This window comes from Bombina bombina, chromosome 3 (genome assembly GCF_027579735.1).
Source record: "Bombina bombina isolate aBomBom1 chromosome 3, aBomBom1.pri, whole genome shotgun sequence".
NCBI classification, from domain to species: Eukaryota; Metazoa; Chordata; class Amphibia; order Anura; family Bombinatoridae; genus Bombina; species Bombina bombina.
The window spans coordinates 101555726-101570677 of record NC_069501.1 but is presented as its reverse complement, the minus strand read 5'-3'; the positions used below and the strand labels follow the sequence as shown (position 1 = coordinate 101570677).

Here is a 14952-nt window from a genome sequence, read left to right as displayed (position 1 = left end):
AGAGCTCCTCCGATGTCCTGATCCAAGCCCAAGCGGGGGGATGAAGAGGTCCATGATCCGGCTGAAGTCTTCATCCAAGCGGGAGCTGAAGAGGTCCATGATCTGGATGAAGTCTTCATCCAAGCGGGAGCTGAAGAGGTCCATGATCCGGATGAAGTCTTCTATCAACGGCATCTTCAATCTTCTTTCTTCGGGAGCCATCATCTTCCATCCGACGTGGAACATCCTCTTCTCCCGACGCCTACTAGCCGAATGAAGGTTCCTTTAAGGGACGTCATCCAAGATGGCGTCCCTCGAATTCCGATTGGCTGGTAGGAATATTCTGATTGGCTGATGGAATCAGCCAATCAGAATCAAGTTCAATCCGATTGGCTGATCCAATCAGCCAATCAGATTGAGCTCGCATTCTATTGGCTGTTCCGATCAGCCAATAGAATGCGAGCTCAATCTGATTGGCTGATTGGATCAGCCAATCGGATTGAACTTGATTCTGATTGGCTGATTCCATCAGCCAATCAGAATATTCCTACCTTAATTCCAATTGGCTGATAGAATCCTATCAGCCAATCGGAATTCGAGGGACGCCATCTTGGATGACGTCCCTTAAAGGAACCGTCATTCTTCAGTTGGACGTCGCCGGAAGAAGATGGGTCCGCGGTGGAGGTCTTCAGGATGGAGCCGGTCGTCATTTAGAATAGGGTAGGGCATTTTTTATTTTGTTATTTTATTAGGGGGCTTAGAGTAGGTGTAATTAGTTTAAAATTGTTGTAATATTTTTCTTATGTTTGTAAATATTTTTTTATTTTTTGTAACTTAGTTCTTTTTTATTTTTTGTACTTTAGTTAGTTTATTTCAGTGTAGTTATTTGTAGATATTGTATTTAATTAATGTATTGATAGTGTAGTGTTAGGTTTAATTGTAGGTAATTGTAGGTATTTTATTTAATTAATTTAATGATAGTATAGTGTTAGGTTTAATTGTAACTTAGGTTAGGATTTATTTTACAGGTAATTTTGTAATTATTTTAACTAGGTAACTATTAAATAGTTCTTAACTATTTAATAGCTATTGTACCTGGTTAAAATAATTACAAAGTTGCCTGTAAAATAAATATTAATCCTAAAATAGCTACAATGTAATTATAATTTATATTGTAGCTATATTAGGATTTATTTTACAGGTAAGTATTTAGCTTTAAATAGGAATAATTTATTTAATAAGAGTTAATTAATTTCGTTAGATTAAAATTATATTTAATTTAGGGGGGTGTTAGTGTTAGGGTTAGACTTAGCTTTAGGGGTTAATCCATTTATTAGAATAGCGGTGAGCTCCGGTCGGCAGATTAGGGGTTAATAATTGAAGTTAGGTGTCGGCAATGTTAGGGAGGGCAGATTAGGGGTTAATACTATTTATTATAGGGTTAGTGAGGCGGATTAGGGGTTAATAACTTTATTATAGTAGCGGTGCGGTCCACTCGGCAGATTAGGGGTTAATAAGTGTAGGCAGGTGGGGGCGACATTGTGGGCGGCAGATTAGGGGTTAATAAATATAATATAGGGGTCGGCGGTGTTAGGGGCAGCAGATTAGGGGTACTAAGGATAATGTAAGTAGCGGCGGTTTACGGAGCGGCAGATTAGGGGTTAATAATAATATGCAGGGGTCAGCGATAGCGGGGGCGGCAGATTAGGGGTTAATAAGTGTAAGGTTAGGGGTGTTTAGACACGGGGTGCATGTTAGGGTGTTAGTTGCAGACGTAGGAAGTGTTTACGCATAGCAAACAATGGGGCTGCGTTAGGAGCTGAACGCTGCTTTTTTGCAGGTGTTAGGTTTTTTTTCAGCTCAAACAGCCCCATTGTTTTCTATGGGAGAATCGTGCACGAGCACGTTTTTGAGGCTGGCCGCTTGCGTAAGCAACTCTGGTATCGAGAGTTGAAGCTGCGTTAAATATGCTCTACGCTCCTTTTTTGGAGCCTAACGCAGCCTTTATGTGGACTCTCAATACCAGAGTTATTTTGATGGTGCGGCCAGAAAAAAGCCGGCGTTAGCTACGCGGGTCCTTACCGACAAAACTCTAAATCTAGCCGATAGTATTTATCTCTACTTAAGACACACCCATTTAACTCTTAATGGACTGACCTGACTCCTCTACACGTTTCTATATGTTTTAATGCAAATGGTTTTAGGAGATTTGTTTTGTACTATACAATAACCTGTTATATATAAAGCTTTGATCCTGTTAGTGTTCACAGGATGTATCTAGTTAGATAGACATAGTCTCCACCCCTACAAGGATTTGGGCTCTAGAATGAGGCTATAATATCTATTGGCTAGATAATGAGTTTTGCGGTAAGAGGGGTGCGTTGCTAACTTGCACGTTATTGTCACCGCTCACTTACCTACAGAGCTGGTATTACAGGTTTTTATAAACCCGGCGTTAAAAGACAAGAAGTGAGCGTAGAGCAAAATTGTGCTCCATACCGCACTTCAATACCAGCGCTGCTTAAGTCAGTGGTGAGCTGGTTGTACATGCTCGTGCACGATTTCCCTGGCTGAAAAAAGCCTAACACCTGCAATAAAGCAGTGTAAAGCTCAGTAACGCAGCCCCATTGATTCCTATGGGGAAACAAATTGTATGTTTACACCTAACACCCTAACATGAACCCCGAGTCTAAACACCCCTAATCTTACACTTATTAACCCTTAATCTGCCGCCCCCAACATCGCCGACACCTACATTATACTTATTAACCCCTAATCTGCCGCTCCGGACATTGCCGCCACTATAATAAACATATTAACCCCTAAAACGCCGCACTCCCGCCTCGCAAACACTAGTTAAATATTATTAACCCTTAATCTGCTGCCCCAACATCGCCGACACCTACATTATACTTATTAACCCCTAATCTGCCGCTCCGGACATTGCCGCCACTATAATAAACATATTAACCCCTAAACCGCCGCACTTCCGCCTCGCAAACACTAGTTAAATATTATTAACCCCTAATCTGCTGTCCATAACATCGCCGCCCCTACGTAATTTATAAACCCCTAATCTGCCGCACCCAACGTTGCCGCCACTATACTATATTTATTAACCCCTTAACCTAAGTCTAACCCTAACACCCCCTAACTTAAATATAATTAAAATAAATCTAAATAAAATCTACTATTAATAACTAAATAATTCATATTTAAAACAAAATACTTACCTGAAAAATAAACCATAAGCTAGCTACAATATAAATAATAGTTACATTGTATCTAGCTTAGGGTTTATTTTTATTTTACAGGCAAGTTTGTATTATTTTAACTAGGTAGAATAGTTACTAAATAGTTATTAACTATTTAATAACTACCTAGCTAAAATAAATACAAATTTACTTCTAAAATAAAACCTAACCTGTCTTACACTAACACCTAACCTTACACTACAATTAAATCAATTACCTAAATTAAATAAAATTACCTAAATTATATATTACAAGATATTTAAACTAATTACACCTAATCTAATAGCCCTATCAAAATAAAAAAGCCCCCCAAAATAAAATAAAACCCTAGCCTAAACTAAACTACCAAAAGACCTTAAAAGGGCCTTTTGCGGGGCATTTCCCCAAAGAAATTAGCTCTTTTACCTGTAAAAAAAATACAGACAACCCCCCAACAGTAAAACCCACCATCCACACAACCAACCCCCCAAATAAAACCCTAACTAAAAAAAAACTAAGCTCCCCATTGCCCTGAAAAGGGCATTTGGATGGGCATTTCCCTTAAAAGGGCATTTAACTCTATTGCAGCCCAAAGCCCTAACCTAAAAATAAAACCCACCCAATAAACCCTTAAAAAACCTAACACTAACTGAAGATCCACTTACAGTTTTGAAGAGCCGACATCCATCCTCAACGAAGCCAGGAGAAGTCCTCAGCGAAGCGGCAAGAAGTACTCAATGAAACCGGGAGAAGTCTTTATTCAAGCCGGGAGAAGTGGTCCTCCAGACGGGCAGAAGTCTTCATCCAGACGGCATCTTCTATCTTCATCCATCCGGCATGGAGCGGGTCCATCTTCAAGACATCCGACGCGGAGCATCCTCTTCTTCCGATGACTACCCGACGAATGAAGGTTCCTTTAAGTGACGTGATCTAAGATGGCGTCCCTTAGATTCCGATTGGCTGATAGAATTCTATCAGCCAATCGGAATTAAGGTTGAAAAATCCTATTGGCTGATTGGATCAGCCAATAGGATTGAACTTCAATCCAATTGGCTGATTGGATCACCCAATAGGATTGAGTTCGCATTCTATTAGCTGATTGGAACAGCCAATAAAATTCAAGCTCAATCCTATTGGCTGATTGGATCAGCCAATAGTATTGAAGTTAATAATATTTAACTAGTGTTTGCAATGCGGGAGTGCGGCGGTTTAGGGGTTAATATGTTTATTCTAGTGGCGGCGATGTTGGGAGCGGCAGATTAGGGGTTAATAATTTTATTTTAGTGTTTGCGATGTGGGAGGGCCTCGGTTTAGGGGTTGATAGGTAGTTTATGGGTGTTAGTGTACTTTTTAGCACTTTAGTTATGAGTTTTATGCTACTGACTTTAGAATGCGTTACGAATCTTGCGGGATAGGATGTACCACTCACTTTTTGGCCTAAAAAATAAAGCTTGTAATACCGGCGCAATGGAAGTCCAATTGAAAAAAGACTTTACGAAAATTGCATAAGTTGATTTGCGGTACGGCCAAAAAAGTGTGCGGAACAGCTGTACCTACAAGACTCGTAATAGCAGCGGTAGTAAAAAAGCAGCGTTATGGGCCTTAACGCTGCTTTTTGACTCATAACTCGTAATCTAGCCGTATGTTCTGTGATGCTTGTCTAATTAAGATCTGTGTAGGGATGGGAATAACTTTTCAGTAAATGTCTTATGACTTATCCTACACCTTAACAGATATATGTGACACACTCTCTATATGCTTGGAAAATATACAGTCTCATCTATTTAGCGGGTCTGTGATCGTCTACCCCCAAAAGTCCTTTCTACTGAAGAGTATGGCCCCAATCATACAGCTTTGATATGATCACACCTGAGTTTAATGACTCATTTATCATTAGCCATCCCAGGTCTGATCAATTCATAAAGCTCTTTTATCAATACCAATACAGAACTTGACAATGGGAGTTTGGTTTGCGCTGATAGTCTCAGTTACAGACAATTGAATTAATGTTCTGCTGCATATACAGAGTATAAAACTGATCACACATAAAAAGATGTATACCAGAACCTAATACACTTTCTCCCAAGCGAACTATAGTTTATTCTGATGCTATGAGCCTATGAAGCTTATATGAGGATAGATCCTCAGACTCATTGGTATGGACACATACACTTTCTACAGAGACTGGCTCATCATTACTATAGACTTGTCTCTGTTTTTTATAGCCTTGTGGTTTACAGCAGTTTCTTTCCATTTATTTGCGCTTACATGTTTATTTGTTATCACGTTATTATTGTCTTGCTTCCTCTGTTTAATTGCATGATTAATAGCAGTTTTAGACATATCTGAAGTATAAGTATAATATATTATGCCCAATATAGATATTTCTGAGACTATGCTTTATTACCTAGGATCTGATGGGTTCACTTCCCAATCCTATATGCTCATACAAACTCTATAATTTACTCATACCTTTAAGGCAACTAACTTGGCATACATCAGCTGATACATAAACCTACTACATTTTACAAAAGTGCTGTCTGCGGCCGAGACAGTATGCTACAGCCTTATTAGTGAATGTAGCCAAGAAATATACTATAAAGGTACTTTCTAGGGCTTCTCTTCTACTTGCCATATGTTTTTAGCTTAATTATTTAAATGACCTAGCTTTTTAACATAAATCTAGAACTTAGGAGGAAACGCAACTACAGAGATTTTTTTAGAATTGTATATAAGTTTACACTCTCATGTATACTTGCCCCATATAGAGTTCTTAATGCAATGTTAGATGGGGCTGACTATCTATTGGAATTATATTATTAAGTCTCACTTAGCTCACACTCATGTTTTGAAAGTCCCGCCCTATATACCTATGTTATTCCTTTAGGATAGAATACTTATCAGAGTCCAGCAAGTTTTCCCTTTCTTCTCTTTTCACCACTTGAATCTTGATACTATCATTTAAGATGACACCATTGTTGAGTCAAATTGTTTTATGATTTTCTCCATCATATTCAGGCACTAAACAGTTTATAGAAGCTAAAATACATACCTTAGTGCATCCACAAGCACACGATACCTTAATAGATTATGATATATCTAATGTCATCTTACAATGTGGGGTTTGGTCCGTTTATTGCTGGAGTACAAAGTAGGCCTCATAGTTGGTTACTGTATTACCTTGGTTATGCAGGGCCGGATTTACATCTCCGGTGCCTGTAGGTACAAAAACCTGAAGCCCAAAAAAAAGTGAAAACAAAATGAGGACTTTTTTTATTATTATTTAGGACAACTAAAAATAAATATTAGATGTAAAATTAAATTTTCCCTTTTATGGAGATACACAAATACACACACCAATTGCAATATTTGTTGTAATGGAAGCTACACCAAAAATCAATATTCACTTAACTCAAATGGCCATACAATTTCTATTATGTATAACATAAACAAATTTTATGTATAACATAAACAAAGTTTATGTTAAACTTTTAATGCAAAATATTCTAAAGAAAACCCTATTTAAAGGGACATAAAATGTGACAGTTTGCTAGGGCATTTTATTATTGCACTAATGCTTGCACAGAAGTGTGTTAGCCTCTTGCAAAAGAGTTAAACACATAGTCAATGTCAGTTCTGAGACAGCAATACACATCTGTGCAGACCCAGATGGGCTCATAGGACATCTTTACTGACAAGCCATTAGTGTATTGCTTTTCTGGAGATGACTTTGACTATGTGCTTAACATTGTGTTGGAGTTAAACACAGTTTTGTGTAAACAATAGCAATATTAAAACTAGCAGCATGCAAGCTCATCAACAACCTTTGCAGCCAGTGGAAGAAAATATAAAATGTAGGTCTTATCCACTACATGAAAAAAAATCTTGTGAACTCTGATATTTTTGGTACAAATACACACAGATGTTGCATTTATTTTGTTCTGAAATATAAATATAATATGATGTTGCTCTCAAAGGAAAACATGGAATGTTTTAGATTATATGTAATCTGGGGTCAACACGTGTTTAAAATTAGAAATTCAATTTACCACAAAACACAAACATACCACACTTACTTGATAAAAGAACAGATTAACAATTTGTAATGTGATGTGTATGTTTATACTGTGTGTGTGTGTGTGTGTGTGTATGTATATATATATATATATATATATATATATACACATAATACATACAAACAACTATGCCATGTGAGTGGTATACACACATACACATTTTTATTTTGCTAGTTAACCTTTAGTAATCAAGCTTTTAATTTATAGCAACAGCCTTACAGTCTACACACTTTGTTGTCAAAGTGCTCTAAAGGCTGTAAATCACAATTGGCAGCTTGTAATAAAGAGCAGAGCAGCTAGTCCCACATAACCTCCTCACCTCCAATGCCTTTATAGAACAAAAACATACATCCTGAAGCAGAATTTAACCCCCTGGCTATCAAAATGCACTACAGCACATAACAAGTGAATACACTGCAATCCTCTCTGGTAGCCAAGGGGTTAAAGTGCTCTGCTTGTTATGTTGTCATTCTAGGCAGCATTAGAAGCCTTGTACAGTCCTAACCTGTTGTTCTGAAGACTTCATTCCTTCAACAAAAAGTGTCTGCTACACATCAGCATGGAGCTTGGCTGTGAGGCAACAGACGTACATAAAATAAAAGTGAAACTAAACATGCCTGGCGAAAATGGGAGGGGTTTAGTTTTAATCTTTGCCCCTCTGTCCTTCATGGCTCCCTCAACTGCTGTAACATATTCCCAATGAAACACTCGACTCTGTAAGCAGCTGGCAGCACAATTCTTAGTAAAATTAATGCCCTCCCAAAAAAAAAAAAAAATGTTTTAATTACTGACAGGCAGGCGCCCCTCACTGCAAGGCGCCTGTAGGCACATGCCTACTGTGCCTAATGGGAAATCCGGCCCTGTGGTTATGTCTGTTATCAACTGGTTACAGCAATGGATTAATCACTAAAACACCCTCTTACATGGGACTCTATATCAGTATATTAGTAATCCTTCCGACACCAGATGCAAAGTAGCCCAAAAGGATCTCACAGATATCTAGATATTATGAGGATATAATAACTTGTTTTGGTAAATATAGTCAGTTGTAATGACATAATACAGTGGTTTATATCTTGATCTCATCTAGCCCCCCAAACATTGACATAAAATGGCACAATATAACAGAATATTGCTGACCAGCGCCTCATATGAATAAAAGCCATTTGACAGAGAGTTACATATTTCTGTTAACATTTCTCTTACTAAAGTTCAGTAAGTTTTCTAAATACTAGTTTGAACAAATGCTTTTCCCCTTACTACTATTTGGCCACAATTAGCTTATTTAATCAGGCGATAGTATGACGGGGTCTTTATCACACCTTAGCTTAGGTTATAGCATATAGTGACACTCTAGCTCCCATGATATATATCCACCACAACGGCCCGCCCCCCAACTCAACTTCCCCCCTTAATTAAAAGCGGCTCTTGCCCGCTGATTCACCCCAACTATCATTCAAACCATATTACTACCAACTCATACATGTAGGTGTGCTCACCATCTAATTAACTCTTTGCCTTTTACTCACTAAGTGTGACTGACTAGCTTAAACCCTCGAGCCCTCTATATGCCACATGTCCCACTAATAGGTTTTCCAAATATATGCACCTACACCATATTATGATCTATTATGCTAAGTAGTATATGGTTCACAGAAAAAGAGGTTCCAAATACCTATATACAGTCTATCTATCTTTGTTTTATCTATAGCTCTCTTATTAGACAACATTGAATATTGAACGGTAAATTTATATATGCTGTTGTCACTTCTCAATGACTGATGATATTATGTATCTTACCTATGTAAACTGGTTATTTGCTGTTACAATATCTGCCAACCTCAATAAAAAATGTATTAAAAAAAATTAAAAAATTTAAATTTACCAAAAATAAAAAAGTCTAACATTACAGAAAATAATAAACAAAATTATCCAAAATAAAAATAAATTAAACCGAATCCCAAAAAGCCCCCTCAAAATAAAAACACCCCCTTATCTAATGCTAAACTACCAATAGCACTTTAAAGGGCTTTTTGTAGGGCATTGCATTAAACAGCTCTTTTGCATTTAAAAAAAAGTCCCCCCTAACAGTAAAACCCACCACCCACCAAACCCCCCAAAATAAATAAACCCCCCAAAATAAATAAACCTAACACTAAAAAAACCTAAACTACCCATTGCCCCTAAAGGGGCAATTGTATGGCCATTGCCCTTAACAGGGCATTCAGCTATTTTACTGCCCTTTAAAGGGCATTCAGATCTTTTAAGAGTGCCCAATAAATCGCTAATCTAAAAAAAATAAACCCCACAAAAATAAAAAAAGCCTAAGTCTAACCCCCAAATAGGTACCCATGTTCCTGAAGTCCGGCGGAGAAGGTCCTGTTTCAGGCGGTGAAGTCTTCTTCCAAGCGGCCAACATCTTCTTCCAAGCTGGGACCACTTCCTTCTTCATCTAGGACCAAGCCGGCATGGAGCAGAGATAAAGGCAGAGCAGGATCGGTAACCGTGGAGCAATTGAGCGTGGAGGAACCTCTTCGTATGATTGCTGCCGTACACTGAATAGTAAATTCAAGGTATGCGTTTCAATATGGCATCCTTTGCATTCCTATTGGCTGATTTGATTCTTCGAATTCAAATTAGCCAATAGGATGAGAGCTACTGAAATTCTATTGGCTGTTAAAATCAGAAGACTTCCCCGCCTGGAACAGGACCTTCTCCATCGGACTTCAGGAACGGTGAGTACCTATTTGGGGGTTAGACTTAGGCTTTTTATTTTTGGGGGGATTTTGTTTTTTTTAGATTAGGGATTTATTGGGCACTCTTAAAAGAGCTGAATGCCCTTTTAAGAGCAATGCCCATACAAATGCCCCTTTAAGGGCAAAAGGTAGTTTAGGATTTTTTAGTGTTAGGCTTTTTTATTTTGGGGGGTTATGGGTGGTGGGTTTTACTGTTAGAGGGGGGACTTAGTATTTTTTAAGGTAAAAGAGCTCTTTAATTTAGGGCAATGCCCTACCAAAGGCCCTTTTAAGGGCTATTGGTAGTTTAGTATTAGATTAGGGGGTGTTTTTATTTTGGGGGCTTTTTTATTTTCCTAGGGATTAGGTTTAATTTTCTATTTTGGATAACTTGGTTTATTATTTTAAGTAATGTTAGCTTTTTTATTTTAATTGTAACAGTATCTTTTAATTTATGTAATTGGGGTTAATTTAGGGGGTGTTAGGTTAGGGGGCTTAGTAATTTAATTAGTTATTTGTGTTGTGGGGGTTTGGCGGATTAGGGGTTCATAGTTTTATTAGGTTTATTGTGATGTGGGTTAATGGTGGATTAGGGGTTAATAGTTTTATTAGGTTTATTGCGTTGTAGGTTAATGGCGGATAAGGGGTTAATAGTTTTATTAGGTTTATTGCGATGTGGGTTAATGACGGATTAGGGGTTAATATATTTATTAGTTTTATTGCAATTAAATATACGTACAGAATTTATATGCAGTGCCATATATATGATACTAAAACCGTGTAAAAACCAGCGTTGCCCGCAAAAGCATATGTAATCTTGCCCCGAATGTCTGGGAAACATTAACACATCGCCGTATAATTCCAGAATTCATGGTTCTATTACTTAACTCCTTAATACCTGCATTAACTCTATGTTGACATTTTAATCCACTTTCCCAAACATATAGGCATTTATAACAACTTTCATGTTATTCAGAATATGAATTAATCATGTAAAACAGAGAATATACTTAGCAATACTTTATAAAAGGAATATTCTTTTTAAACGGTATCCTTATATGTAAATACTTACATCCACACCCTTACCTAGCAAAGACATAGCCAACTGGTCAATGTATTTGAGTGGTACTTAAGGGAGCATTAAAGTCAAAATTAAAGTTTCATGATTCAGATAGAGCATGCAACTTGAAACAACTTTCCAGTGTACTTCCATTTTCTAATTTGCTTGGAATCCTTCGGTGAATAGCATACCTAGGTAGGCTCTGGAACAGTAATGCATCACTTGGAGCCAGGCTTGTTGTTGAGATATGTTTAGCTAGCTCCCAGTAGCGTATTGCTGCTCCTTCAACAAACTAACAGAATAAAGCAAATTGGATCATAGAAGTAAAATGGAAAGTTGTTCAAAATGGTCTGAATCATGAAACTTTAAACAGGTGGTCTTGCAATCAGTTTATAACATAGTTCCTAGATCCTGGAATAAAACAAAGTGCTCCTCAAAGCACTATTTGGGATTTCTCAAACCACAGTCATATTCCCAGGATAGATAACACCACAATAATGGCATCTACAGGGAGTGCAGAATTATTAGGCAAGTTGTATTTTTGAGGATTAATTTTATTATTGAACAACAACCATGTTCTCAATGAACCCAAAAAACTCATTAATATCAAAGCTGAATAGTTTTGGAAGTAGTTTTTAGTTTGTTTTTAGTTATAGCTATTTTAGGGGGATATCTGTGTGTGCAGGTGACTATTACTGTGCATAATTATTAGGCAACTTAACAAAAAACAAATATATACCCATTTCAATTATTTATTTTTACCAGTGAAACCAATATAACATCTCAACATTCACAAATATATATTTCTGACATTCAAAAACAAAACAAAAACAAATCAGTGACCAATATAGCCATCTTTCTTTGCAAGGACACTCAAAAGCCTGCCATCCATGGATTCTGTCAGTGTTTTGATCTGTTCACCATCAACATTGCGTGCAGCAGCAACCACAGCCTCCCAGACACTGTTCAGTGAGGTGTACTGTTTTCCCTCCTTGTAAATCTCACATTTGATGATGGACCACAGGTTCTCAATGGGGTTCAGATCAGGTGAACAAGGAGGCCATGTCATTAGATTTTCTTCTTTTATATCCTTTCTTGCCAGCCACGCTGTGGAGTACTTGGACGCGTGTGATGGAGCATTGTCCTGCATGAAAATCATGTTTTTCTTGAAGGATGCAGACTTCTTCCTGTACCACTGCTTGAAGAAGGTGTCTTCCAGAAACTGGCAGTAGGACTGGGAGTTGAGCTTGACTCCATCCTCAACCCGAAAAGGCCCCACAAGCTCATCTTTGATGATACCAGCCCAAACCAGTACTCCACCTCCACCTTGCTGGCGTCTGAGTCGGACTGGAGCTCTCTGCCCTTTACCAATCCAGCCACGGGCCCATCCATCTGGCCCATCAAGACACACTCTCATTTCATCAGTCCATAAAACCTTAGAAAAATCAGTCTTGAGATATTTCTTGGCCCAGTCTTGACGTTTCAGCTTGTGTGTCTTGTTCAGTGGTGGTCGTCTTTCAGCCTTTCTTACCTTGGCCATGTCTCTGAGTATTGCACACCTTGTGCTTTTGGGCACTCCAGTGATGTTGCAGCTCTGAAATATGGCCAAACTGGTGGCAAGTGGCATCTTGGCAGCTGCATGCTTGACTTTTCTCAGTTCATGGGCAGTTATTTTGCGCCTTGGTTTTTCTTGCATCCCTCTGCAAGATATCTCACTATTTTTGACTTTTCTGAGCCTGTCAAGTCCTTCTTTTGACCCATTTTGCCAAAGGAAAGGAAGTTGCCTAATAATTATGCACACCTGATATAGGGTGTTGATTTCATTAGACCACACCCCTTCTCATTACAGAGATAAACATCACCTAATATGCTTAATTGGTAGTAGGCTTTCGAGCCTATACAGCTTGGAGTAAGACAACATGCATAAAGAGGATGATGTGGTCAAAAAACTCATTTGCGTAATAATTCTGCACTCCCTGTATAGATGTGCTCACATACAAACATTAAAATCACTGAGAAATAAAGCATATAATAACTAATATACAAGTGATTACCATCCAGTAAAGATTTAAAATAAATGTTATGTCTACATATAAATGTAAAGTTATTTACATTAAATATTAATTTTCTTTTTCTTTTTGTTTAAAACAGCAACCAAAAGATACAGTGAAGGTGAGAATGATGGATATACGGGCTGTTCATCTTCAAGATTCAATGCCAGATACAAAGATGAATTCTACCAGACCGCTGCAATGAAAACAAATAAATTGGAAAACAGAGCCTCCCCAACTTACCATACAGTAAAAGAAGAAAATAAGATGATTTTTAGTAGATACCAGCAGGAGAAAACTGTTGAAAAGCACTTTTCAAACACATTTAATAATAATGTTTTGCCAAAATCAGAGTGTCTCCATGCAAAGACTATTGGACCATTAAGCCATCTTCTACCAAGGCCAATGGTATATGAGCAGGCACGAAGACTCTGCATGAAGGAACCTAGGTATGGACATGTCAATCTGCATCACACAAGTTATAATGAACTGGAAAACAGTGATAGAATGACTCCAAAATTCTCCCATCATAACTCTGAACATGAGCACTTCAAATCAGGTGGGCAGGTTCCATTGGTGCCTATCAATTACCATCATGTGTTATCCAAACATGGAACTTGCCAAACCTCACCATGCTCAGGTACGGACCATGGGACAGAAAATTTTAGCTATAGCCCTGAAGAAGTAAATACATTTATTTACAAAAACCAAAGCCCATCATCTCTCTCTTCTCCCGAAACTGCACTTCCCCATTATATTGGGACCTCAGTCATTATAAGCAATGGAAGGTGACAATAAGGTTTTATTTTAAGAGGTGAAAACTGGAATGAGTTACACAGAAGCATGGGAAAGCTTGGTGACCAATACTTACCAAGCCTATCTGAAGGTCATGAAAGGACAGACGTGCATGTGTTCTTGGCAAGCCATGTGTAACAGGACCTACAAGGTCAGAAAAATACAGCTAGCTTCTGAGTAACATTGTTACAGATTAATCTCTGGTGTAGACCGTGCTATTTGAGAAGTCATATGTCAGATCATATTTTCCTAACTCCGCTGCGGTATGGTTGGAAAGGGCAGTGGGTGATACGCAGAGTTTCAAATTTAATTATATGGAGGAAACATGTTTTTAAAAAAAACTATTTTCTTTAATCCTCTGTAACAGAAAGAGAAATTGAGCATGTATTGTGACAAATATATTTCTAATGCACCAGGTGGCTTTCTGTATTTTTTTTTTGTCTGTTACTGATGTGTAGAGATGTGTTATAAAAGCTGACAGCCAAAGCACATTTGCATGATAGAGTGAAATAATACTGGGCGATAATCTGAATACAGATGTAACAAAATGAGTTTGCATGCTAATCACTCCTAAATATACTGCAACACGGAATCTCTTTATTACACAACAAAAGTGTCATTGGCTGTAAAAATGCCAAACCAGTGAGTCCTTACTAGACAGTTTGGAATCTGTCTGGGTATCCTATAATATTGTGTTTCAGGCAGCCAAAGGATGAAGAACCAAATATGCTATTCAAGACTAGAATTCTCCTGCAGTCAAAGCCCATCTGCTTCCACTTTAACTATGCACACTTAATATTAGAACAACATGACACAGTGTAGCCCAGAGAAAGGAAAGGAACCTGCCATGCAGAGATGTTCTTGTGCGCATTTAACTGTGTAATTTTGTTCAATAAAACACAAGTAGATTGTATGTTGAAATAAATGAGAATACAAGAACCCTGCTTTGTCATTTTATTTTGCTGTGTTTTCAAATGTGAAACTTAAAGGGATTTGTAAACCAAAATGTTTCTTTCATGATTC

At 37.8% G+C, this 14952-nt stretch overlaps 1 protein-coding gene across 2 annotated transcripts in view; it reads left to right on the top strand.

The window, feature by feature from the left end:
* Positions 1-14441, top strand: part of SIM2 (SIM bHLH transcription factor 2) — a 210843-nt gene extending 196402 nt beyond the window's left edge. The window contains exon 11 of one of the 2 annotated variants that reach the window (XM_053704539.1): positions 13235-14441. In XM_053704539.1, the coding sequence (XP_053560514.1) occupies positions 13235-13926 (692 nt within the window). In that variant the 3' untranslated portion in view covers positions 13927-14441. The remainder of the gene's footprint in view (positions 1-13234) is intronic. The other variant, XM_053704540.1, reaches the window with a different exon arrangement.
* The last annotated feature ends 511 nt before the right edge of the window (positions 14442-14952 follow it).